Below are 27,513 nucleotides of genomic sequence, written 5' to 3'. Positions count from 1 at the left end.
TATTGAGTTAGCCGTTTTTACACTAGAATCATCCTTTCCGTTACCCTACTGTAATTTCGTTCTGTATTCAAATCGGTTGCAAATCTTTAAAATCTCTTAAATTTATATCGTGATTTATTTTTTATAGATTTTGTGAACTTTCTATTTTATTATGGGAATCAACACAATCAAAACTCTTTTCATCATCATCTTATCAGAATATCAAGCAGTGTTACAGTTTACTCATGTGATATATATCCAAAAGATCTCTTAAGGAATTTCCAGAATGTTCTCCAAATATCGCATAGTGCTATATCTTTCCTTGAGTTTACAAATTGTTCTTTCAACTTGTCCATTCCGCTTTGAATAATAAGCTGTTGAGGGTGATATTTTTTGATTGGTGAAACAGATATGTTTGCGGCCACGACCGCGGGTTGTTCTACCGGGGGATAGAGAGAGGGATCGGCAGAATTCGAGGGACCGGGATTTTCTGGTAGGTTGACGTTGAGTTTTAACTTAGTCATCATCGGGTAATTTTAGTAATTTAATTTATTGTTAAAATAGCACAATTTAAAAAAGAATAAAACTTTAAGAATTTTATTTAACACAAAAAATATTCAGTAAAATAATTAAAAAAAGAATCCCCAATCAAGGTTTTTTTGCAACCTTTTATAATTTATCAAACAAAGAAGAAAAAAAATAACATGTTGTTATATAATATCGCGATACAATCATAACCAGTTTCAAGTACAATATAAAAATAAGGTATAATATCAATATAAAAAAAAAGGACGATGGGAAAACAGAAGAAACAAGTGGAGAAAAACTTAAAGAAATAAGTTATACGGGACAAGATGGGTTGGGGAGGTAGAACATAACAGAAACACCTCAAATTCTCGGTATTATTTACGTTGTATAATATACAGTTTGCCTTGATACCTCAAATATTGAAAAATTTAACTTCAAATTTCTAATTAGTTTGTAAGCAGTCATAATCTCCAAACGGTCTACCTCCGTCCATTTTGAATAGGAATCAACTAGAATAAACCAATAACAAGAACCCTATGGCCCTACCAAGTCTATATGTAATCCTTTTCACGGTTCTTGACTTCATACATTCCAAAAAAAATGCACTTCTGCTATATAAGTCTGCAGGGGCATCGCTAGCCTTTAATATCAGGGGGCTCAACTAAAAAAAATTTATGAAGCTTTGCCCCCATGCCCCCCAATTTGCGGGCCTTCGGCCAGCTTTAGCCCGGGTTTTATAATAATATATTATACTTTTTTTAAATTTGTTAACTCTGAACAATTATTCTGAATTTTAATTTTCTCATTTATTATATTATGCATACAAAATAAACTGGCATATAAATAATTAAAACAATACAAAACATTTCTAAAAATAAAATATTTTAATACAAAATCTATTTATTACAGTATAAAATATTTTCAATTTGCTGATATAAAAAAATTTGCGTCTAAAGAATTACAAGTGATAAAAAAGATTTATTATTTCATATATATACCTCAATTGATAATAGTTTTTAAAACCACATAATGAAATAATATAATTATTAGCAACTTACATTGACAAAAGGTTATCAAACTAATATAACTCTCTGTTATCATTTTACACATTTATAGAATGGACTAATAAGGAAAAATTTATAGGCCTAAACCAAATCAACAATTCTTGATGAAGAGAGTATAAACGACCAATCCAAATCATAAAACTATTAAGTGGTTAGAGCTTCCTTTTAGATGACATGATGGTAGCTAGATAAGTAGTCGAGAAAATTATTATGAGATATTAAATTTCTAAAAGATTATCATCCATTTTAAATGATATATAATATATAAACGACTGCACAGTTGACCATTATTGTTTATCTAAAATATGCAATCATATGCTCTCAGCCATTGTAGTAATAATCTTAAATTACATAGCACTGGTTAATTTGCAGTAATAGCCAAGAAACTCATATCAGAATTTATTATATTGGATAAATTGATAAAATAAAATTACTAAAAATCTTAGGAAGAAATAATTGTGCATATATTAAAGCCTCGAGTAATGTACACGGCTAGGATGCCATATTAGAAATGAAACATTTTGGAACTATAAAATAAGGATCAGAATGACATGATGAAACAATTAAGATTTTATATATTGTCGCACCACCTCTAGTTGGTATATTATATCTTAAAATAATAGTAGTTTGTAAAAATATCTAAAATATACTTGTATTAAAAATTTAACTCAAAACTGTTTTTTGAAAAAGAAAAAAATAGCTTTCCTAACGTAAAAAAGAAAAGAAAAGATATCAAATTTATTACATCTATTATTGTAGGATGAATAATAAAATGTTTAATTTTTAAAATTATTTATAACTAAATAGATGGCATAAAATACTTGAAAGCAAATTGTTACTATATTTATTATCAAAAGCATTTATTAGTAAAATTCATTATAAGCTGTAATATATTATAACTGTCAAATACGTCTATAAAAGTGGCATTTTATCTAATATTTTATAAACAACTGTATGTAACAGAGGATTATAAACTATATGTCCACTTACTTTTTATTATACTTATTTGAGACCTTGCTTGAAAATATTTTTAGGAAAAGGTATGATAATAAAATTTAAAATAAATATACGGTTGATTAGTCATGTTGAACTCTGCTAATTACAATATTAAATTTTTTAGTTTTCAATTAATAAATGATTATATTTATTTAATTAGTGTTATAAAATAATTTAAATAATAATAATAGTCAATTAAACTTCAACTGTTAATGCTAAATTAATATTTAGTGCGTGGTGATATTGATATTCTATTTTTAACACAAAATTTGATTGCTTGCTGACAGTGAAAATAAATATTTAGATAGTCTTATTAATTTTTAAATAATAAATTTAAATCTATATTTTACTTAATAGAATTTTAAAAGAAATCTTTCAGGGGGCAATCAAAAAAATTTATTTTTACTTCAAGGGTTTCAGATTCCATTTAAAAAAAATTTTTTTGCTTCAGGGGCTAAAGCGGGCTTGGGTTAAAAATTTTTTATAAATAATGAGTGGGCGGGTAAAAAATTTTAGACTAATGGGCGGCCGGGCGGGTAAAGAATTTTAAACAAATGGGCTTTTTTTTGAAAACTATGGGCTGGCTGGGCGGGCGGGTTAAAATTTTTATAAAACATTGGATGAGCGGGCTTTTGGTCCAAACCCCCCAATGCAGACCTCTTGTCTGGATCACCGAAATCTCTTTCCAATGACTTCCTTTTCGGTGCCATATGCCTATTAGCAAGGAAAAAATACTAAATTTTTTTTTGCTTTCGCACCATTCTCAATCAATATAATTTACAAAGATGTTGACAACAAATTTAAATATACATTCGGTTATTTAATCAGCAACCAATAATTTTTAATTTCTAAAAAATTGATGATTCCTGATTCTAATGGCTATTATTTTGATAAGATGGTCAAGTTTATAATATTGCATAGAAGTTAAGAAAATTAAAGAAGATGTAAAAATATTAATTACAGGAGTTTCAATTTTTGCTTGATAAAAATATTAGTAATATAGCAATATAAAACAAATGAGAGAAAAGGTAAATGGGCTAAAACCAAAATGAGTGAATTTTAATTTATATTGCACATCTTAACTTTCTCAAGTTAAATTTTGGGCGTGCATTGCTTTTGAATCAATTTATTTATTTATTTTTAAAAAATTTGTACAGTTTTATATTTTTATAAATTTGCAAATATTCTTTAATTACTTGATGCATATTGACAAAAGCTTTTAATTTAATATATACTAAAAATGTTATAAAATGAATTTCTTTTGAATTAGCACCTATTATAATTTTTTAAAATCATTTCTAAATTAACGAAAGAATTATAAATTAGGCTTAAACTTTAGTCCTTAATATAGAAGAGCTAGAAAATTTTTTAAGTTTTGGAGTTATAATTTGAGATTCTTAATAGCCTTTTCCAAGAAATTATCTTCAGCTATATTTTATTATGCAACCATCAAAGTTATGGTAAAAGACCATTTTCTTTATTCCATTAAAAAGACCCAATGATATCTATCAGATCTTGACTGATGAATGAATTACGCCCAAGATTTATTATTCATGGTTTGGATATACATGGTGACAATTTTCCAAAAATATTCTCACCTAATCCCTTGCCTTATTTTTTTATATCATAAGGAAATTCCTAAATGCATTAATTCATTTTTTTTCTAGCATAATTTTAAATTCAACTGTAATAATTTTTGTTTTTACTATTGTTATCTTAACATTTTGGGTAATTCTGTTATTCTTTTTATGTTCACATTTTATTCTATGTATTTTAAAATTTTACTAAACATAAATATTTCACAACAGATGGGTGTAAACATCATCTTTACAAAATTTACAATTTTGTTGTTGCTCACATATATAAATCAATAGTCATGATAGCATCCAATACATTTAATCTTAAGTATTAAAAACTTTTAACTAGGCTAAATAAATTTAAAAAAAATTTATTATATTTTTCTCATAGTAAAACTTGATAGCAGTGCCAATTTATAACTAGACCCAAATGTTTTAGAACATCTTTCTAGAATCAAAAAAACTTTTAATTAATTTTAAAACCTAGTTTTAAAAATTTTTCATAATTTGTTTTTCCTTGTGGGCTAAAATTTAATGTCAGTGCCAATTATTAGTAGACCCAGAGATTTAAGAACATTTTTCTAGTAACTAAAGCTTTAAACTAAGCTTAAAATATAGTTTAAAAATGGTAACAGATTAAATCATGGGAAAATTTTCATATATTATTTTTTTTTTTTAATATTTATTTTTATTTATTTTTTTTTAATATTTATTTTTTTTTAAAATTTTTTATTTATTTTTTTTAGATTGTCTGGATTTTGGTAGAAATTTTTGAATTTGGCGTATTTTTAGATTTTTTTTTTGATAAATAAATATCGTGTGGAGTATTGAACGTTGCTGGAGGGATCTTAAGGCAAGCATCCCAAGAAATGGAAAAAAATCTTTTTCTCATTTATATTTATGTGAATATTCTTATTTCCGTAATATTAAAAATAGGTCTAATATAAATAAATTCATTAAATTTTTAAATGATATAAATTTATATAGAACTATTTTTGTTTTTCCTTAAAAATATATATATCTATATTATCATTGTATATATGTTATGTTTATTCAAATAAATTGATTAATTATTTAGTATAAATATTTTTATTAAATTCTTAAATATACTCTGTTTTTCTAAATTCTTAAATATACTTTTTTTTCTAAATTCTTAAATATACTCTTTTTTTCTAAATTCTTAAATATACTCTTTTTTTCTAAATCTAAATTCTTAAATATACTCTTATTTCTAAATTCTTAAATATACTCTTTTTTTCTAAATTCTTAAATATACTCTTTTTTTCTAACTTAAATATACTCTTTTTTTCTAAATTCTTAAATATACTTAAGATTTTTTTTAAATTTAAAAAAAATAATAAATAAAAAAATATATTTTAAAAAAAATAAACAAAAAAAAAATATTAAAAAAAAATAAATAAAAAAAAATAATATATAAAAATTTCCCCAAAAATTTCCCCATGATTTAATCTGATACCTTAAAAATTTATCATAATTTTTTCCTTGTGGGTTAAAATTTTATCAATGCCAATTTAATAATAGACCTAATGGTTTTAGAACTTTTTTCAAGTATCAAAAACTTTTAATTAGGCATAAAACATAGTTTTGAAAAAATTTGCTTTTATTACTAGAACCAAATATTTTAAAACATCTTTATAATATCAAAAACTCTAAATCCGGATTAAAACAAACTAGTTTTATTTTCTATATTATTTTGTTACCCATCGAACATACCCATCGGCAGACCAACCATCGGACTGACCAGCAGACTGATCAGGCCCCCCTTGCAAGCCGATATATTAGGGCTCATGAATCCCATTGGGTTGAGTAGAGTCTGCTCTATGGCTAAATGGGTTGGCTCGGGTTTAAGATCGTTTTTTTTCTACTTCAAACCTTGCTGGGTTTTCGGGGAGCCGATCCCACCCATCAATTAAACAACACTAGATAATCAAACAAATTTTAGAGTAAAATATTTGTCAAATACCTTCTATATCAGAGAAAATTCCAGATCCATATGGCAAAATATGGATAAAGAATCATATTAAAAAATGCAACCCAGAGAAAAAGAAGAAATACGATGTATAGATACGGTGGTATTAAATTTATGATATTATTTTTAAAATATAATATAAATAGAAAATTTATTCATATTCGCAATAAAAAAATCAAATTTATATCTATCGTATTTTTTGTGAATATAAAAAAAATATAGCCCCCCCCCCCCCCCCCCCGACTAATTTTTAGGCAATGCATCACTCTGATACTATATTAAATCATCATTTAAACCATTTTTAGAATATATTAACACCTTTAAATAATGTTATGTTTTCCCACTTCAAGAAAACTTCGACCGAGATGATGACAAATCTAATCCGCCATCTATATTAACCTTATAAAATTTGTTATTCATTTATGATTCCCACTTCAAAATCAAAATTTAAATTATATATTATACTAAATGGTGTGGTGCCTATATCATAATGGCAACAAGCGAAATAACAAATTTTTCTCATTATTGGCTTTATCATCAATATCACTTATTTGGGTTATTTGCACACTAAAATATTTTCCATACAGGTTAATTTTTTATTTACCATATTTTAATATATATACTTGTGAATGTGATTCTATTTTAAAGTATTATTTGATTATTATGATTGAGCCATATATTATAAATGTAATAAAATTTTCAATATGCTGTCCTTAAAGGACAAATTAATTTTTCCACACATATATGCTTGTGCCATATTTTTTATTTTAAATATTTTTATCAAAATAATTATTTTATAGTTCTGGTAAAAAGACTGATTTGGGTCGATTTAAAAAAAACAGCCTGATAAAGATTATAGCCAAAATAACATTATGAATCCTAAAGATTTTGCTCATAGCTGAATGCTAGGACATCTCGATGCTCACATACTATTATTTAGCTAAAATCTTAATTGGGCCATTTTGAAAAATTGATCCAAATTGGACTTTTTAACAACATAAGTATTTTATCTAACAATATCCTAAAAATGTGATTGGTGATTTCCAAAGCTGCCTACACTTTTATTTAATTAAAATAAATATTATATAAAAAATTAGATACTATTATTTGCTTTTATTGTCTTATATTATTGTAATTCAAGCTTCATATGTTATACTTAAACTCTATTATACTGAGTTTAGAATACACCTCTAATTTATTGTTAATACTAAGAACCCTAAATTTAAATTACACTGATCTTAATAGGAACTATTGGTTCATCCCTATAAAATATGATAAATATATAAGTGTAGATATTCCTTAGTTTGTTAATCTTGCTGCTTTGTTCAAACTTATATGTTGGGACTAACTTCAAACATGTTAATCTTTTTAATTGGATTTGTTTTGACTTCTTTTTTTCCAAATGAATTTGCATGATAGCCACCTAATTTATAAAAAGCAGATGATTAACAAGAATAATTTAACTTTATATGTATTTATTATGCTAGCCTGTTATACCGGCCACAGTTTTTCATGCTAGATATTATTTTACATTGCCTGGTATATTTATAAATTTATATTCATATATTATTTTTAGTTAAAATTACATTGATTTATTACTTATTAAATTTAAAATCACTGAGGCCCATTTCACTATTAATTTAGTATAAATTTTATCATAATACAATCCCTTCTTGAATTTATTTTGTTTTATTATAATCCAATTATCTAGCTATTTATCTCTTCTATTTTCTCAAATTATCTTGTTCCAATTTAATTTTCACTCTCTCAAACACATGCATTTTTCCATCCAGGAAAAGAGGAAAAATAAAATAAAAATAAATTAAACTTACCCCCTACTCCATAGAAAATTTGAAGTTAAGAATATTATAAATTGATTAATAAATCTATAAATTTATCCTAATGAGAACATAAAATTATTGGAAAGGATATATAAATTAATAATAAAGACTTTAATAAAAAAAATTCCCAGAATTTTGTGATATTCCTGGAAAGGATAAAATAGATAATAAAGTTGAATTTATCATTATGGACCATTTTATGACGAGTAGAAAATTTATATTTCAAAATGAATTGGAATTAGTGTTGTTAAACGGCTCGGTTTTTAAAAGCGGCTAATCCAATATTTTATCCAGGAATATTTCACAAGTCTGGAGATTTTGCTAATAGGTGGCAGAAAAGTTTTGACATCTAACGAAATTTCGTGGCTTGCGTAATATATATTGACTAAAATATTCAGTTAGCGTTTTTAAAAATTGAGCCGTTTAATAACGCTAATCTGAATTGTAGTTTTAGAGTTATTCACATTTAAAGTTATTAGTCAATCATGTCTACGTTAGTTCGTTATTGAAACCAAAAAGTTTACATATTTTTATCAATGGCCTCATAATTTTTCTTAGGTTAGGGCCCTTGCATCTGACTAATGGTCAGCCTAGACTGGCTCATGGAAAATTTTTGAAAAGGGTTTTTGGCATGATCATAAAAATTTTTGTACAAGTTATCCACGTCTACCCAGCCTGTAATAATTTTTTATGAAGGGGCATTAACTTTTCTAGAAAATTTCTCACCTAGTCTAAAAAAATTTGCACTAATTGTCTGGCTCGACTCAGTCTAATTTTTTTTGTGGTTAAGTTTTTGGACCGGGCCATAGCCATCTCTACTTTCAACTTTATACTTATTTTATTTTTTTCGTATATAATATATTTATCAAGCCACTATTCAAGTAAAAAATATATGATGCATCAAATTTAAAATGAATGCATATACACAAAGTTATGCAATTAATATAATTAAATTTATATTGAGAATTATTATTTATTAAAATGATATTAATTTATTAAATTTTAAAAGATATTTTTCAATGTTTTGAAATTTTTGCAAAAATATTTATTATTATATCCTGTTTGAGCGATTTGTAAATACTTTATCATATAATTAATTGGTCTTATATTATTGCATTTTAATACAATTGGAGAGTTGTTTCCAAAATCTCTATATATTGACTGGCGTCGTATATATCATTACCCATATAAATTGATAATGTATGCTTGTTTAGAGGTACAGTTGTGCAATAGCGAAATACATTTTGCAAAAGCTACCACTTCAAACTAAACTATTAGCTTGCATTGCATTTTGAGGTATTTTGAAATATAGCTTTGAACGGTTTCACTTTTTTCTTTTCTTTTCAAATGTCAAATTCATAATTTTTTAAAATTTAAATTCATAATTCTAATAAATTGATAATAGTTGAAAATATAGTTAATTGGTTTTTTAATATTCGTTTCGTATAAAAACGAATATTATTCGATTTATATATATAATTTAATTTTATCCATATTTTATAAAATAAATAAATTTTTTTAAAAAAAAATACATATATTACTAAAATTCAGCTATTATCCTTAAAATTGTAAACAATAAACAAGCCTTTTATCACATGGAAACGTTCTTATATAGCGCCATCTATTTTTTATACAGTTATCGAGATATTTTTGATATAAAAATAGTAAACGAATTAATTGGGAAAAATTTGAAAAATTGGAGCTCCTGCTCATTTTGAAATGTTAATTTAAAACTCTCTACTGGCCATATTCATTTTGAATATTTTCCTCATAATTATCACATATTGACCTAGCTTTTAATTGTAAAGTAGTTATTTAACATTGGAATATGTTTTAGAAAAAGCTACCTATAATCCCTATTATCACCGGTATAATTGCTAATAAGCAAAATTTTCTTTTTTAAAAATTGAAAGAGCTTGGGCTGTGAGGTGATTGGCTTGACATCGAATGATCAAATATTACCTTCTTACGCAGTAGAGCGACTATTTTCATTGATGGGCTTGGTTAAAAATCTTCCTCACAGATGGCGTTTACATATAAAACTTTAAAAAAAAAATAGATTTGCCATCATTAAATGAACATTAATTTTTTTTCCATGAGTATATTTGGATATATTAGGATAAACACCTCAGTCATATTTTATATATATTTAATATATTTTTTTAAAACTAATTGTATTTTATACAAGTTACTAGCATAACGAATTGTATTTTACGTATGATTTAAAAAAAATGCAGATAAATTTCCAGAGTATCTTACTCAACTCTGTTTATAGGGAAATACTATTATGTATAAATGTTAGGGTTACGTATCTTAGGTTTAAAAAAAATAGTAAATCATTACGGTTCAATTCTGGTTATCAATTAGCTGATTTTACATATAATTTATTAACATTTAAAAAATTTATGATTCAATATTTAATTTTTTAAATTTTAGTTTCAATAATATTATTAGTTTGTTTTCATCTTATATTAAATTACAGGCTCATGAGAGTAAAATATTTTTTTTATATGTAATATTTAAAATCATAATCAATAATAGGCCTTATTTGGTGGGAGATAAAAATTAAAAAAAAAAAAACTACTACAAAACGATATAGTTTCAATTTAACTGAGTGGTGTTTGTTTTTTAAAAAAATATAAGATTTAAAACGGTTAATGATGCTTACTACCAAAGGCAATACCGAGCAAATCGTGATTTTACAATTTTTATATACTGCCAGATACCAAAATTTATTAAAATGTAAAAAGACCCTTATCATTTAACATATATTATAATGGAATCACGTGGTCGAGTCCGACCTATATATTATCCCCCAAGGACGGAACCACCAAGCTAGATTAAGAAAAAAAATATGATAATTGCTGGGATTCGAACCCATTACCATCAGATTGGTAAGCAACGCTCTTGCCGACTAGGCCATAGACGCTTTCCAAAAATCACGATTTTTCAAATATATTCTAAATATATTTAGTAGTGCCTATCCAAATGAAAAATAAACAAAATACAAATTTGATAGATAATACCTTAAGGTAGTAAGCTTCATTAACCATTTAAAATACTAGTCACGAAATTTGATATTCTTATGAAACCATTAAAGGTTTAGGGTTTGATGAATATGTATTTAATTTTGACTGGCTTAATAAAATAAGAAAATAAAGTTAATTTTGTAAGGTGCCAAAGGTTTTGTTTAACAAATCGGTATTTTTGATTTTTTTTGCTTGCCATGCTGTCAAATTATGAAATTTTTTAAATATAAACTGTTGTTTGTGATAAATTATATTTAAATGTTTATATGTTTACTGTTCTGAGGCGATATTTTCATATTATAATATGTTCAATTAATTTTAAAAGTTTTATATTTTTACTGTTCTGAGGCGATATTTGTTATATGGAAAAAAGATACAATTTACTTTTTTAGACATTATTTTTGACCTTAATATTAACAAGAGACCAAAATTTCCTATATTTAATTCAATAATATCAATAATTTATATATTCAGACTTTGATATTTATTTTGCAAATTCTTTATAAATATAAAATCACTACCAACCTTGTTAATTCTATTCTATCAAATCGAATCCAATTCTACCATTTTGAACCCTCCCCAATCCTTACACTAACCCACATCTCTAACATTTTTTATCCTATCTCTAAACCCTTACATGCTTGTGGAGGTTTTTGTTAAAAAAAAAACAAACTTCTAATCAATCCATTAGGACTCGTTTCGAGATGTATGTCTCTAAGCCTTCACCCAATTTAAAAAAGTAGCAATATATGTTGCAGTGACGATAATGCTCCTATCTTACGAATCGAATCGAATGTTTCACATGTTATTCAAATAATATTCATGACGAATAATTTAAAAACTTTTTATAACATCGCAGTGGAAAATACAAAGATACCGCTTATTTTATAATTCGCCACATATTCGCGTTAACCATGAATGAGGGGTTAGACTGACTTTTAAATATCTTGATTTTAAATTGCGATTCAAAAATTAATTACATCTAAATACATTTAAAAAAAATTCCCAATTCTTAATATTTTTTGAATTTTATGATTCTACCATCTTTATCGCTATTATTTTTTCCTTCCGGTTTATTAAATAGATATAGAAGTATAATTGTAAAATATTTTGAAGCTGAAATGATGCCAAATTTTTGAAAGCACTAGTTCTAAAGCTTCAATCCATTCGGGTAATACCAAAACTAAGAAAATTTCTATAAAATTATATAAAATAATAAAATATGAGACCCGATATCTTTGACTGCGATATGACGCTTTTATAATTTAGTAGCGATACCATAAAAATATAAACAAAATAGACTTGTGGCATCTTTGGAAAGTGCGAAACCAATAGATTGTGGATTGGTTACGGTGAAAATGGAAAACGATTGCAAATAGATGTTCTTTAACCTTCATTTGCGCAAGATGAGCTATCGTTTATTAAAAGGAATACTAACTATGATTGCGCTTTTACATTTAGATATAGAAAAGGCCAAACTTAGATCCCATGTTCTCATACGATATAACTTCGATGAGAAGATTTTATCAATTTAAAATGAAAGCAAATTTAATGGTAAAAGTTTTTACCCAGCCAGGTTGGAATTTATTGCACGGCCACGGCCCCTTTGGCATTTAAAAATCCAGAAATATATACTATGAAAAAATAAGTAATAATGATGAGGGCCTGACCCATTTATTTTTTTGCTCAGTCCAAATATTTTTTCAAGACGATACTTGGCCCAGCTGGGCATTGCAAATCTCTAATCTATATAATTGTTAAAGCATTACGAAGACACAAAATTTTACCTAGGTAGTATTGTTCAAACGGTTTGTTTTGAGTCGATTCTTAAAAACGGTTAACTCAATATTTTATCTAAAAGTTTTTTTACGCAAACATTAAGATTTTGTTTCATGGATGACCCAAAGATTTGAACAACTATTAACGAAATCTCGAGAATTAGGCTATATTATTTCTAGCTAAAATATTGAGTTAACCGTTTTTAAAAATCGGCCCAAAGCAAGCAGTTTACCAGCTGTGCTAAAGATGTTCTGACGGAACACTAGTTGCAGGAGATGCCAAATACTTACATGCAAGGTTTACCTTAGTTGGAAAACCTTTGAGCTCAATAATCAATAAAAGCGATTGGGGATAGAATATGGATATCCTAATCAAATTTAAATTCACATGATTTGTATTTACTATAAGTTCTTTCTTAATTAAAACAATGGAATAAACTATACACAAATAAATGCACAAAAAATTAGGATAATTTTCTTTATATTAGTTTATTAAATATACTTTACACATTTTATCGTTAAAAAAATTTAAAAAAATTAAAAAAAAACATTAGACATTTTATTTTATAGAAGCGTTATGACGAGAAAGGGAAATTAGTTCAAAAATAAAAAATATAAAAATATGCATAAAATCGGTAATTTTTCCTAAGAATTCAATATCGGCACCGAATCAGCACTGATCCTATATTTAATATCTGTACAGCCCTAATATTTTCCATTACAGGAGGGGGGGGGTGTTCACCTCAAATTCTTTTTGACACCACTGAACGTGGGGCAGGTTAAAATTTTTATTAGCTAAAATGATATTTACAAAAACTCGTAATTTGACGAAGGGGGATTTCCCCTGGCTATACCTATGACTTACAATCTAAGCTTTGTAATTTAGATAATTAAGCTAGTCAATCACTTCATATTCTGAAAAAGTTAAAAGTACGACAAAAGGCATAATTTGCGTAATTTTGCGCCCAAAGATAGGCGGATGTCAAAAGTTTATACAAAATAAATTTACATTTCATTATTTAAAATTCGAAATTTTATTTAACTATTCGAATAGCACCCGGGATATTGAATATTAAAATGAAATTATTCGAATACGAATAATGATCGGATAACAAAAATATTATTCGTATATCAAATATTCAGAGCAATAATGAAAATACCGATTCGTTCAACACTACCTTAGGCACACTTTTAGCATAAACCAGAAATAAACATTTCCCCCTTTTCGACCTCAATTTCAATTTTTTTAAAAAGAAGGTTATCTAACCAGTCATTCATTTGAATGTGTAGTACAAATCAGCTGGTGGCATGCCATTTTTTTACGAAACCTTTATCAGAGTATAATATATAATTAAAAAACAAATGTAAGAAAAACCAAGATGGCTATCACCAGTTGATTTGTATTCAATGGCCGCTTCAAAATAAATAAATGCGTCTGTCTAGTTGAGTATATGTCATTGGTTACATCTCAGAAAACTTATAATGAGTCATTTAATGGTTCGGCTATTCAGATCCGGGATTTTTTCTTGATGTTTCGCTATAAGGTTTTAATCGTAAAAAAATAAAATCTATAAAAAAATTTTATTCGTGATGTGACAATAAAAGGTATATATAACAAAAAACGAACATATATTTATGTATTTATTTATACAAATGATAATAGGAAATTTGGCTACTCTGCTCAAGAAGAAATTGAGTATTCGTTTCTCAAAAACATTCGAAGTTTCGGTAACAATGACACCAAAATAATATTGTTATACACTGAAATATACTACCAAGATTGGAACCTGCCTTCCGGTAATAATCCGATTTATTGTCTCGAGTCAAGTTTGACATAAAGTTAGGAAGGAAGGATCGCTTAATTAGTGAAAAATCCTTGCTATTTATAAGAAAAGGCAGAAATGAGCGAAGGAAAGAAATAGAGAAGGAAAGGGATAAAAAACAGGGAAAATATTAATCGATTGCTTAATAAAAAAAACATTAAAATTTTTAGCTACTTGGACATAATATTATTTTCAAAAAAAATATTTGATCATTTTTTAAATGTTATTTGTGTAATAAATTTTTTTAATATCGCATCGGCAAATTGCCAGATATTTTAGTTTTTGTTTGGCATTATACAATGGGAGGAAGTTGTATGGTAAATCCTTTTATATTTTTTAGGCACGTGCTAAGTCTCATCCTGTCTGAAAATAGTCATATTGAAAAATCTAACTTAAAAATAATAAAAAATGTCCATAATTTGATTAGTCGAATTATAAAGAAAATAAAAAAAATTTCAAACTTATTCCTAATCGATACCTGTGCAGTGGCATATCCAGGATTTTATTTCGGAACCCGTCCAAAAATGTCAGTGGGCTTCGCCCTAAGACCTCCCAATACTGACCAGTACCTCTTTGGGTGGGGATCTATATCACTTTTTAAATCTTTTATTTCATAACTATTTAAAAAACATTTTGATAGTTAAATAAATTCATTATCACTTTTACACCTGGGTTTAGGTGAAGTTTATCTTAGCTCTCAATTATATTATATTCAAATCAACGATACTAAATATTTGATTCTAATATACTTTTTTATTTATTTATTATGGGTTTTTATAGTCACGATGAGATACCAAGGCTCACAGTAGGGAAAATCGGGGTATGTTTGGGACAAAGGCACCTTGGACTACTCCAATTTAATTTCAAGTTTTTATCACATAAGAAGTAGAAATGTATACCTTTAATTTGGCATACATAGAATAACAAAAAATAAATGCAAACTTTATTGTTTAGAATTTATAAATGAAGCATATAAAATCTCAATGAATAGATTTTAGGAAAGTTTTTAAATCCTATTTTTCAATTTGGCAATTCCTTTAAAAATTTATTAGAAACGTTTAACATTTGCTCAAAAATCTCCAAGATTTTACTCTTAATGAAAATCAAAAAAATTGAAGATTTTGGCATAAAAAAAATTTTGAGCATGTTCGAAGAGGATTTTTGAGCAAAATAAATTAAAAATGAATTAGCAAAATTTTTAATGGCATTTTATAATATGAGAGGGCATGTTGATATTTGGCTTTTGAAAATAAAAAGTACCCCCATTTAAATTTTACGAAGCAGTTGTTTCGACTCCCCCCCCCCCCCCCGCCCTCACCCCATAATAAAGCACCTACTTTATATACCGGAGGAAATCATGTACCAATCTTTTAATTGTTAGAATTAAAAAATGTTGGCTATATAATGATTTTAAACAGAATTCTTAAAAATCAATGTGTTAAAGAGTTTTGCTAATCATTCAAACTGAAAATCGCGGACATATTTTTTTGTCCGAAACATTTGCATATACCTCTAAAATCCGTTTCCCAAAAAACGGGCCTCTTATACGCCACTACGAATGGGACTTAAGTCGATATGCACATGGCTGCGGATTCGGAATTCTGAGTCTAACATAAAATTTTGGCCAGTAAAATTGACCTGATTAGGGCTTGAATCATTGTTCGAACGAATCATTAGAAGAAAAAGTGTCATCTAATTTATTTTTCAACAGAGCCATTTTCAGATCGGATCGGAGTTTAGCTTCTTTAACATTTTTTTGGCTATTACTTTTACTTAGAATAAAATTATGTCCTCATTGAAAATCTTTTGGATATATTGAAATATTATCTAATTTTATCGCGACTATCGATATGATTCACGGATATATATTTGTCTTTATCTTACAACACCATGCAAAGGATACATTTATATTAGAGGCCCGCATTTGGCAGTTTTTTAACCCGCCCCGAAAAAAATCACCCGCTTGCCCATTTATTTAAAGTTTTTGTTTAGTCTTTCCGTCCAATGTTTAAAAATTATTTGATTGGTTGATTTAGCTTTGTAGTATTTTCGTTTGAACTTTTAAAACAAATTCAACTGTCCTCCCTTTATTTTGATAATATTTTTAACCCGCTTGCTCCCTCATTTAATGTTTAATTTGCCCGTCCGTTGCGGACCTCAAGTTTATATACAACTCCTCATGGTATATTTGTGAACTTCGAAAGAAAAGAAAGAAGAAAAATAAATAAATAAGGAACAATGAAGTAAAATAAATTTTTTTTAAAAAAACCTACGAAGGAATTTAAAAAAAAATTTTTTTTTAAAGAAACTTTTGATAATGTTTTTTGTCCAAATTTGTGGACAATAGAGATTCATTCATTTATAATATGCCAAAACAATTTTTTTTAAACTAACATCAATGATCTCGACACAATAAGCGCGTTTGACTGACATTTGAAAATGATAGATAAGTGGGTATGTGAGTGAGCTGTATTTCTTTTCTAAGTCTAGCTTACATCAATCAGGTCATCGTAGCCCATATTTAGGTTCAGGATAAAAATCAGGGAATGTATATGAAATCGATTTTTTTTTAAAATCGCAACAAAAAGCCGGAATGGAAGAAGGAACATATCGAGAAAAATAAATGAACAAATTTATCGCACATTAAAAATAAGGCTATAGGTTATTCGATCGATGTCCTAACATACATTGCTTTCTAACCCGCTCCAAAAAAGTCCTGAGTTTCGCTGACCTTGTCGTGTTCCATGCAAGGGAAAACACGATTTACCCCTCAGTTGCTCTCAAACCGTCTTATCAAAAATGGTTGTTTTATATGATGGAATCACCTCACTATACCTTCAACGATTACAAGTTTCATTTTTTTTTGAAAACGATTTAGTGGCCACAATTTGTTATTCATCAAGTATATCTGATTCCATGCTATTTTATGTCGACGGTACTCGATCTGTATCTAAATTAAGGAAGGGGAGAGGGGGATCTGTTATCATATAATAATGCTCAAATATTTAAATTTATTTAATAGGATGGGATACTGAAATCAGCTATAATAAATATGCTATATATTTAATTAGGATTAAAATCTATTAATTTTTCTAAAATAAATCTATATCAGTTAATTTGCAATTTTATTAAGGGCCAGATAAAGGCAAATATCGACTCTACCATTTATATTAAAATTAAAAATTTTGCATAATTTAAGCCTAAGATTTATTCTATTTCACGAGTATGTAGTTGTACCGGATGAATATATAACCTACTATATTCAGAATTCGAATTTTGTAGAAACCGAGTTTTTTTGAAGTCAACTAGGTGGTTCTGTGCTACGAGTTATGACATATAGAATATCGGAAGCGGGCGCGTGATTCCGCCTTCAAATATTTAAAAAATGGACCCATTTTATATACAATTTAGTCGTTGTTTAGCAAATGGACTGACGGGATTTATGACTAGCCACATTTTTTTTAATTGTTAATAAGTGTTGTTTAAAATATGGAAATAGATGGCAGTAATAATTTATGAGTTATCAGTTATAATGCAACTAATATTTAAAAAAAAATACTTTATGTGCTGATTGGGGTTTTTCCGGAATTTTTTTTTTGGCATTTTTTTCTTAAGATATGTTACGGGTTTTATTTTTTTCGGGGATCTTTCGAAAAGTTGATTTCGGGTTTTTCTTGAAAAAATAGATAACCTGTACCAATATTCTTCCTTTTGTTAATAGTAACTTGGGTATGTGTGTTAAACATCCTTTATAAGGTTATTAAAACAACTATTTCTTCTGTTTTTAACAAATTGATGAATTTAAATTGCTTCTATTTTTTATTTTCAGAAGAATCATTATAAAGTAATGGCAAAAAGGGAACATTTACTCCTAACTTGAGCCGACACCAAAACTAGGCCCGAGTTTTTAGACCAGCAGACCGAGTTGTTAGCCAATCGATCGATCTTACAACGCTAAATATCCCCATTATATTTTGTAGTATTGTTAAACGGCTCGATTTGGGCCGATTTTTAAAAACAACAAACTCAATATTTTAGTCAAAAAAATATTGTCCAAGTCTCGAGATTTCGCTATTAAATATCCACACATTTGTATTCAAGCTTGCATAATACTTTTCTAAATAAAATATTGAGTTGGCCATACTTCAAAATACAAATGAATATTTATATTTACTATAATATCAAATTAAATTTTTTTTATAGGAATCTGAAAGGGCTGTTTGATTGGACTAGCACATACACCTCCGATTCTGATATATTATCGCCATATGGAGCTTACCTACCTTACTCGCCTCTTCTATCAAATGTATCTAATTACTCCTCGTAAAAATTTTTTTTTTAAAATATACTTTGATTTATTATGTAAATTTTCTGACTGAAATTGAGTGAGTTTTCCTGTTTGCTTCTAGGAATAATATATTCCTCAATATGTTTTTCAAATAAGCGATGAGACCTACTCGATTAGCCCGTAACTCCAATGAAAAAAATTGTGTGATATCAGTTTACCCCTTCCTTTCCTTTTTTTGAAATTTTTTTTAATATTTCCCTAAATTTACTTTTCGCAAATACGCTCAGAAGACTCGAAAAACAATTTTCACCCCCCGCAGATGATAATTCGGTCCTGAAATGCCTGATTGCCAGAAAATCCCGGATGGCTTTATGGATGGTTCATCACTGTATCACTTCTAGCTCTAGTTCTAGAGAAACGTTGGCTCTGAAATTATCATTCTACTTTCCTATCGACGTCATAGGCGGTTGTAAAAATGATATGACCCACTTGATGTCACATCTCGACCAAAAAAATAGATCCAAGTTTAGGTTTATTCAGGATACCGTTGAATATTTTAATGATAGCGAATGTTTTCATGGCAACAAAATTGAAACAGAACATTATGAAGGGATTGACCTGAAGGGGGAAAAATGGCACCGTAAAACTAACAAAGCTAAATGGTCTTGTGACTTCGACCTCAATCACTTAGCCTCGACTACCTGCTTGAAGCGTCTAGGAAGTGTTTACAAATTTTACCTGGCCTTCGAAAACAGGTCGAATAATGCATATTGTCAATAATATTTAGGCTCGGCCTGCGAAAAATAATAATATTATATTTTCTTCCTATTCATCTTTTTTTTTCTTGATCAAATTGTCACAATTATAAAATTAATTAAAAAATACGAAAGGTTTTGAAAAAATGAGGAGGCTGGGAAATATTTTAATTTTCTTATCACATTTTGTCATAAATTTAGAGTAAAATAGATAAATATCATTACATTTTCAAGGTTATTGCTGAATATTTAAATATATTCCACAAAATTAAAAATGGTTACACAACAATTCGGGGGGGGGGGGCAATTCAACGCAGCGACAATTCGCCGCATTTTATTCAAAATATTAAATAGGAAAAAATTAGATATGATAGTTTTGTAAGCTTGTTATATCTATAATTATCTAAATACTAGCTGATGGAATCAGAAATTTCTCCTTTATACAATGATGGATGAATAATAAATTTTACCTTTATTTGATGATGGATGATCAAAAATTTTCCTATCTTAAATTTATATTTATTTAGATGAGGGTTTGTTCTAAAATTTTCCATTATTTTTGATAAAATATGTTTATGAAGTATATATTTAGTAATTTTAATTTATGTGCACTATAAAAAATCTTTTAAAATAAATTCAGTTTTATTTGTAATTTATAATCTAAAATATATATTAGTTTTGTGGGGCCAAGTTAAATCGAAAATAAGTTATGCAAAACTCATCTAGCAAGATTGTATTTTTTAGATAATAAATTACTAATACAAATGAATAAAAATTTAGTTTAAAAGATTTTATTGTGTACACAAATTAAAATTATCATCATTTAAATAAATATAAATTTCTGAATCACATCTCATAAGATAAAATTTCTGATTCACCCATCATTAAATAAAGGTAAAATTTATTATTCATCCATCAGGCGCGTACGCAGGAATTTGGTTTGGGGGGGGGGGAATAATAAATTTTTTTAAGAAATATAATTGTTTTTTAAAAATATCAAGCATAAATATATTAGGACTAATGACTATTCCTAATACACAATTTTAAATTAATGTGAATTATAAAAAAATTATATGTAAAGAATCACTAAAATCCCAAAATAGAAATTTGATTTTTTTTGAGCCTTTACACAAAAAGTTTCTTAGAAATAATTGTATTTTTTATGTTATATATTTACAATGTAAAATCCAATCTTCGTTGGGATTGAGCTAATTTTTCAATTATCTCATCCTTGCTTTTAGTCAAATGCCTATGAATATTCAAAAGATCCAAACCTTTCAATCTACTTTCAGACGTTGTACTTCTTGGTATGTTTTTCAGAGACCTGCTGGCCCGGCCCCTGGGCCGGACAGTATTTTAATTTTTTTAAATATACCCGGGCCGGGCCCGAATTTTTTTTCAAAAAACACTCAAGCCATGCCTGAATTATTTTAAAAAAAACACCCAGGCCGGGCTGTATTTTTTAAAACAGCCTATATTTGAAATCGTTATTATTAGCTATAAAAATCAAAAATAAATATAATTTATTTAAAAAAAATCCGGGCCGGGCCTGAAAATTTTATTTAAAAAAAAGTCGGGCCGGGTCTGAAAAATTTTCAAAAAAAGCCGAGCAGAGCCTAATTTTTTTAAAAAAGCCGGGCCGGGCCTGAAATTTTTTTAAAAAATACCCAGGCCGGGCCGTAAAAAATCTTTAAAAAAAATCCGGGCCTTGCCCTGCAAATGTTACTTCTACAGGCCTCTGTTATTCTATTTAAAAAAGAGAATGTTCTCTCATTAGTTTACTAATGGAAAGAGTTTATAAACCCTTTTAATACTTTGGGAATTTAATCTAAAATGTGTTTGAAATAATGCAGAGCATCCATAGCATTTTTTGGGATTATATCAACCATAGTTAATCTTATAAACATAGTTATTCAGCTAGTAAGACATCATAAGATACTTTAACATCTTCATAATAAAAATTTAACAAATATTTTTTTTCTATCACCACCTGAAAAAGGTTGGGAAGGCTTTTGTGGAAGTAATATTTGCAGATTAGTAAGTGCTGCATGATGAATTAAAAATTCATTTATTTGGGTTATAAATGTATCTGTATCTAAGATATACTCTTCTACTGATCCTATATTAATGTTTTAACGATGAGCTTGCCTTGCTACAAGTCGAGGGAGACAAATATTAAACACGTATAGCTCTGCTAACAATAAAATATAAAATATGAAATTCTTCATCAACATTAGCCCTAATTTCCTTGAGTTCTGATAAAATGCTCTCCGCTATTCTCGTCTTCATCAAGTCAATGTCATGTTTTTGAAAAGTAATACCTAAAATAGTTGTATAATTAAATAATACATTCTAATGAGAAATAAAATTTGTAATAAGCATTGAATCCAATAATTTTCTTGTTTCTGAGAAAATATTTTTTTCAGGCCATTGTGATATTTCGTAATAGCAAATAATTGGCTCTTCTAACTCCTTAAAAGCTGTTACTGCTTGATGGCAGAGACTCTATCTCGTTGGATAAGGTTGCAATTTCTTTTTCCCTGTTGGACCAGAAGTTTCAGAAATAATTATTATTTGACTAGAAATTTGAAAATGGTAGATAAATATTATGCCACTAAAAATTTGAAAATAATAAGTAAATATTACGCCGGAATACTTGAAATCGAATTAATTGATAAAATAAATAATCTATGAATGTGATAATAAATGTAATTAAATATATATTTAATATGAGATACGAATAAATATTAACAAATATAAATTAATATAAACAATAATATTTTTGAAAAATATATCCGGCATCTGCACCCCCCCCCCCCCCGCTGTTTACGCCAATGTCATCCATCATTATGTTTATGATATGTCAAGTGATAAGTGCATGAATGTTTGAATTTGGTATGATATTATAGCTATGATGATTTTTATTGGGCCAATATATTTAAAAAAAACCCTATTGGCTAAATTTGATTGACGTTTTTTGAGGATTATATATATAATAGATTGTAATGAAAACATGACCATATATTTAATTAAGTTCCGATTTATTTAAAAATCATAATTTTACTTAAATATATAAACAAAAAGAATTTGCTTAATTATTAATCGTAATTAGAGTTGTTAAACGGCTCGATTTGAGCCGATTTTTAAGACGACTAACTCAATAATTTATCCAGAAAAACAGGGCACAAAGGTTTGGACATCTATTATCAAAATCTTGAGGCTTATAGCAATATTTTTATGGCTAATATTGAGTTAGCCCTTTTTAAAAATTGACTCAGATCGAACCGTTTAAAACAACACTAACCTCAAATACATAAATTTTAATTTTATAATTAATAGTTGAATTGACGTTTGAGAAAATTAGCATAATTAACCAATATTTTATATTTATTATTTAGTACATATATATATATTATCCGACAAGATTTATGGTGAGAAAAAAAAATTCATATACACATAATAGGTTTATAAATGCGTTATATTGGATTAATTTAATTTTAATTCAAGGTGAGGGGGAAAAAGTTACATGAGAGAAGAGGTATATTAAGATCCTAAGGCGCAATAAAATGAAAATAATTTAATTGCTAGATGAATTCTAAGGAGATTTGGCAATATTCCTTGATTAGATATAAAAAATGGAATACTAAAAAAATTACGTCGAGATATTTTCTCAATTTTTTTCTCAAAGGTTATTACGTTGTCCGCTCCCCTCGAAAATGCTTATGGTCCTTTTTCCTTTACTCAGAATAATTACTACAGAATACACAACAATTTTTATTAAATCGCAATAAAGATTAAAATAATTTTTTTGTATTTTTAATAACTAAAAAAATAAATGAATTTAATATAATTTTGCTTCCCATTTATAAGAAGCTATGATTCACAAAACATAATTTAAAAATAAAAATAAATTAAAAATACATTTCTTAAAAATTATTCACCCTTGAATCATGCTGAAAAATCTTAATTATAATTAAAAATAAAACTATACAAAATAAAAATAACTCAAAAATGGCAATACATAATGACTTAACCAAAAATCATCTTTTACAAATCTAAAAATATAATGTTAACGCGATAAAAATTAAATTATATAAAAATAACTCACAAAACGTAATCATAATTACTTTACCAAAAAAATTCAACTTTATAAATAATATTTTCATTCACTTATGACACCTCCGATAAATTTCCAAATTGTATTTGTAGGTTCTTATATTAAGCCTCCAAATTCTTTCAAAAACTACTTAGACGTTAAAAAAACCTTAAATAACACTTAAGCCATAGGACCTGGCCTAATATATCCTGATATCTTACTCCCAATTTTGAAAATGTATTAGCAAAAAATGGCTAAAGTCCCGATGACTTTAATTTATTAAAATCTTAGATTATATATTTATTATTTTAATGGTTCCAATATTTTAATAATCGTTTTGACTAAACTGCAAATGCCAAGGTAAACTGCAAATGCTATATATTTTTATTTATTAAATTTTTTTTATTACTTAGCAAAATGAAAGTCACTTTTATTAATGTGATATTAGATTTTTTTAAAATAAATCTCAACGAATTAAATTGATTAACACGTTTTCAATGCAACATTTAGATATTTATTGATATGACCACTAATTTGCAAAATTATCTTATTTAGTGTTTTTTAAAAATCAGTATTTTGTATAAAATGCATCAAATAGTCTGAGCCGTATTATTGCCCGCCAAATTGTCGCGATGCAATAAGAGAATAAAAAATGTAATATTTATTCCGGACGCAATATGCAGGGCCTAGATCTAAAAAATTTAGCCAATAGTTCGGGGGCGGACTTGTGCTGCGATTTTCAGGTCTATGTATATTATAAGTATTTGAATATATTTTGGAAGTACTTAGTATAATTTCTTTTAAGATGTCGGATTGTTATAATATTTAAGCGATTTAAAATAAATAAAATAATAAATCAAGTCTTTGCAAAGAATATATAACTGAAAAATTTTGGTACAACGCCCTAACCATGAATATGGTGCCGATTGTGTTCGGTGCTCCAAAATCTGACTATCTCAAGGTGGCGCCCCCGCACTCATTCATTCACTTAGACGATTTTGGTGGGAATGTAGAAGCTTTAGCCAAATATATAATAGTTACATTTCTTATTTAATTATTTTTCTTTAAAACTGATAAAGTTTATAATAAAAATAAATTGAATGTAATTAGAAAAGAAACATAAAAGAATGCTTATAACTTTTAACGTTAAAAATAATAAAATATTTAGAAATATATTAAAGGGAACCGACACTGATACCAATTTATTAAAAGGAGCTAACCAATGTAATTACATTTTTCTTGGGGAGTTACTAGGGAAGGAAGGGCTAGCCTCTGAACCGTAACCAAACTCTTACTTTTATAACTAACGGGTTGGGTCCTGATATATTTGATAATGATTTCATTTTCACCTTCAGTTTTACTCTAGAGATTAAGGAATAAGTCGTATAATCCTTGATAAATATATTCAACAATTTAAATTTCTCTAAAAAATATATATTACGACTAGTTTCTTGATTCCAATGACACAGAATACGCCAAATATTTTGAATACAAATCATACGGCAAGATAGAAAATTATATTCTAGTCAGACCGACACCTTCTAATCCTATGTGGTGTACCATGTGTTCGAAACTTCATTCTACATCTCGTCATCTCAAGTCAAATAACACCTTGCTAGATTCACCGTTATCACCCTTGAAAGACAATAAGAATGCAACCTGGAGTCAATTGGGACTGAATGTCTGGTGGCAGGTGTCTAACATGTGTACGGGTGTTAAAATATTTGCTTAATTTTAAAAACAAATTTGTAAGCCAATTGTTGCGATTCGAAATGATTTTATCGGCTGCTATATGGTTTCAAAAATCCAGTCATTTTTTATTTGATATGATATGACAAAAATTTTTTTTTGGTGTCCTAAGTCAAAACCAAGCACACAATTTTGAAAAATAAAACAAATATAGATAATCATTAAGCGTCATCTAGTAAATTAATCTTGCTATATATATTTTGTCTTCCAATAATTATTCAAAAGCTTCATATAGCTTCCCTGTATTATTATATATAACTTAAAAATGCATGAGTCTCAAAATTTACTATGTATTTTTTTTACATACTTTCCTTTTTTTTCCAAAATCTCGTTATATACTAATATAATAAATTTTACAATTTACGTGATTATCTTCAGAATGTAATTTTTTTAAAAAAATTTAATCAATTTATCAAATTTATCTCAAAATTTAATATTATCCTTGTGATTTATAAAAAAAATTTGTGATAAACTAATTAGTTTTAATATTTAAAAAAAGAGCTTCCATTAAAATTATGAATTTTTTTAAGATCGTTTTTATATTTTGGGAAATCGCAATATAATTATATAGTATATGCAAAGTGTAATTAATAAAGATTTGCATCTCACTTATTTTTATATTTATTATCTCTCATATTCTCTAGCACCTGACACTTTAGACGTATTTTTAATTGGTGCCGTAACTAGAATTTTTTTGCTTTAACACGTTTATTGCACATTAATTTTTTTCCATTCAATAATCTTTGTCTCAAACGCTAGTAATATTAGTTTCATCAATTTTTTAAAATGGGATTCGTGATAGGTAATTGTGTAATATAATTATGGTAAAAATATATAAATAATTTGTAATTAATAAAATGACTAAATTAGGATAATATTAAGCATAATTTATGTAATGTTAATAATTTTTTTAGATACTTTTAAATGTAAGGGACATAAAATGCGAAAAAAGCAATTAATAGTCTAGTATTTTTTTGGGAAAATGCCTTTTGTTGTTACGGCCCTTTATTCAGTAATAAGGCTTTAGAATATTCTAAATAAAAAAATAATTTTCAGAATAAATTTATAATGATTACTGATCATATTTTACATTACACATGAAATTTTTATAGCATCTAGTAATGCATCAACTATCCAAATGCGCATAATGTTAGTCCATCAGTCATCTGCAATACCTAGGCCCGCTGCACTGGAATTTTTTTTGGGCTGAGCAAAAAATTAATGGACCGGAACTTAATAAAAATTAGAGAATATAAGGAAATTATTCTAAAGCCTAATCATTTTAAAATTATGTTTTAATTGGTTTATAATTTCATTGATGACAAATTATTGTTAGATTTTATTTTAATTTTTAATTCTCAAAACAAGGTCTAGAAATGGGACATATTTTATAACACGTTATACTTATTGATGTTTCTGATATAATATTTGATCGAGGTGATAATCCATAAAGTATAGTGTTTATTAATATTACCACTCCTCAATATTATAAATAGTTGTTTATTTTGGTGTTCAATTGTTAGGCCTTATATTCAAAAACCGAACCGGGGAACTTGAGTAAAAAATGAAACCGGGCTGGGCAACCTTAGTGAAAAATTGATACCGGACTGGGAAAAAATTGATTTGTCGGGAATAAATAAATTCTCACCGGGCCTGGCCTGAGAATTTTGCCATTTGCAGAACATTGATGTTTATTTCCCTCAATAATTAGAAGCAATGGTATAGTTTGTACGTTGCTTCAATAAAAACAGATTAACCTCCTTTTTTAATAAAAAGATATTCTGATTTATTAAATTATTAGTATATACTTTTATAATCATATTTTTTCACCATAAACATTACGATATTGTTTTTCCAACAAATTTTTCAAATCACTTTTGTATGTTTGATAACTAATACTATTTTTGTAAAGATTCCTCATTGTTATTTTCTTCCCCATTTTATTAAAATAAGCAATTCAAATTTTTCTCCCTAAATGTTCTATTGTTCTTTTTCCTCCCCAGCCAAGATAATTAAATTT

At 27.2% G+C, this 27,513-nt stretch overlaps 1 protein-coding gene across 2 annotated transcripts; it reads left to right on the top strand.

Annotated features, from left to right (window-relative positions):
• The first annotated feature begins 6,561 nt into the window (after window positions 1-6,561).
• LOC135923916 (3-galactosyl-N-acetylglucosaminide 4-alpha-L-fucosyltransferase FUT3-like) lies at window positions 6,562-26,101 on the top strand. Of its 2 annotated transcripts, none has more exons than XM_065458924.1 (7): window positions 6,562-6,721; window positions 14,446-14,579; window positions 17,260-17,455; window positions 18,809-18,928; window positions 19,184-19,648; window positions 24,606-24,780; window positions 25,192-26,101. In XM_065458924.1, the coding sequence occupies exons 1-7, from the start codon at window positions 6,603-6,605 to the stop codon at window positions 25,474-25,476; spliced, it is 1,494 nt and encodes a 497-aa protein (XP_065314996.1). In that variant the 5' UTR covers window positions 6,562-6,602; the 3' UTR covers window positions 25,477-26,101. The 2 variants fall into 2 exon arrangements, with proteins under 2 accessions (XP_065314996.1, XP_065314995.1); XM_065458923.1 differs by having other exon boundaries at window positions 19,181-19,648.
• Window positions 26,102-27,513: the final 1,412 nt, after the last annotated feature.

This window comes from Gordionus sp. m RMFG-2023, chromosome 2 (genome assembly GCF_954871325.1).
Source record: "Gordionus sp. m RMFG-2023 chromosome 2, tfGorSpeb1-WG-v2, whole genome shotgun sequence".
In the NCBI taxonomy this organism is placed as follows: Eukaryota; Metazoa; Nematomorpha; class Gordioida; order Chordodea; family Parachordodidae; genus Gordionus; species Gordionus sp. m RMFG-2023.
The sequence above is the reverse complement of the archived record's forward strand: the minus strand, read 5'-3'. Positions and strand labels throughout refer to the sequence as shown.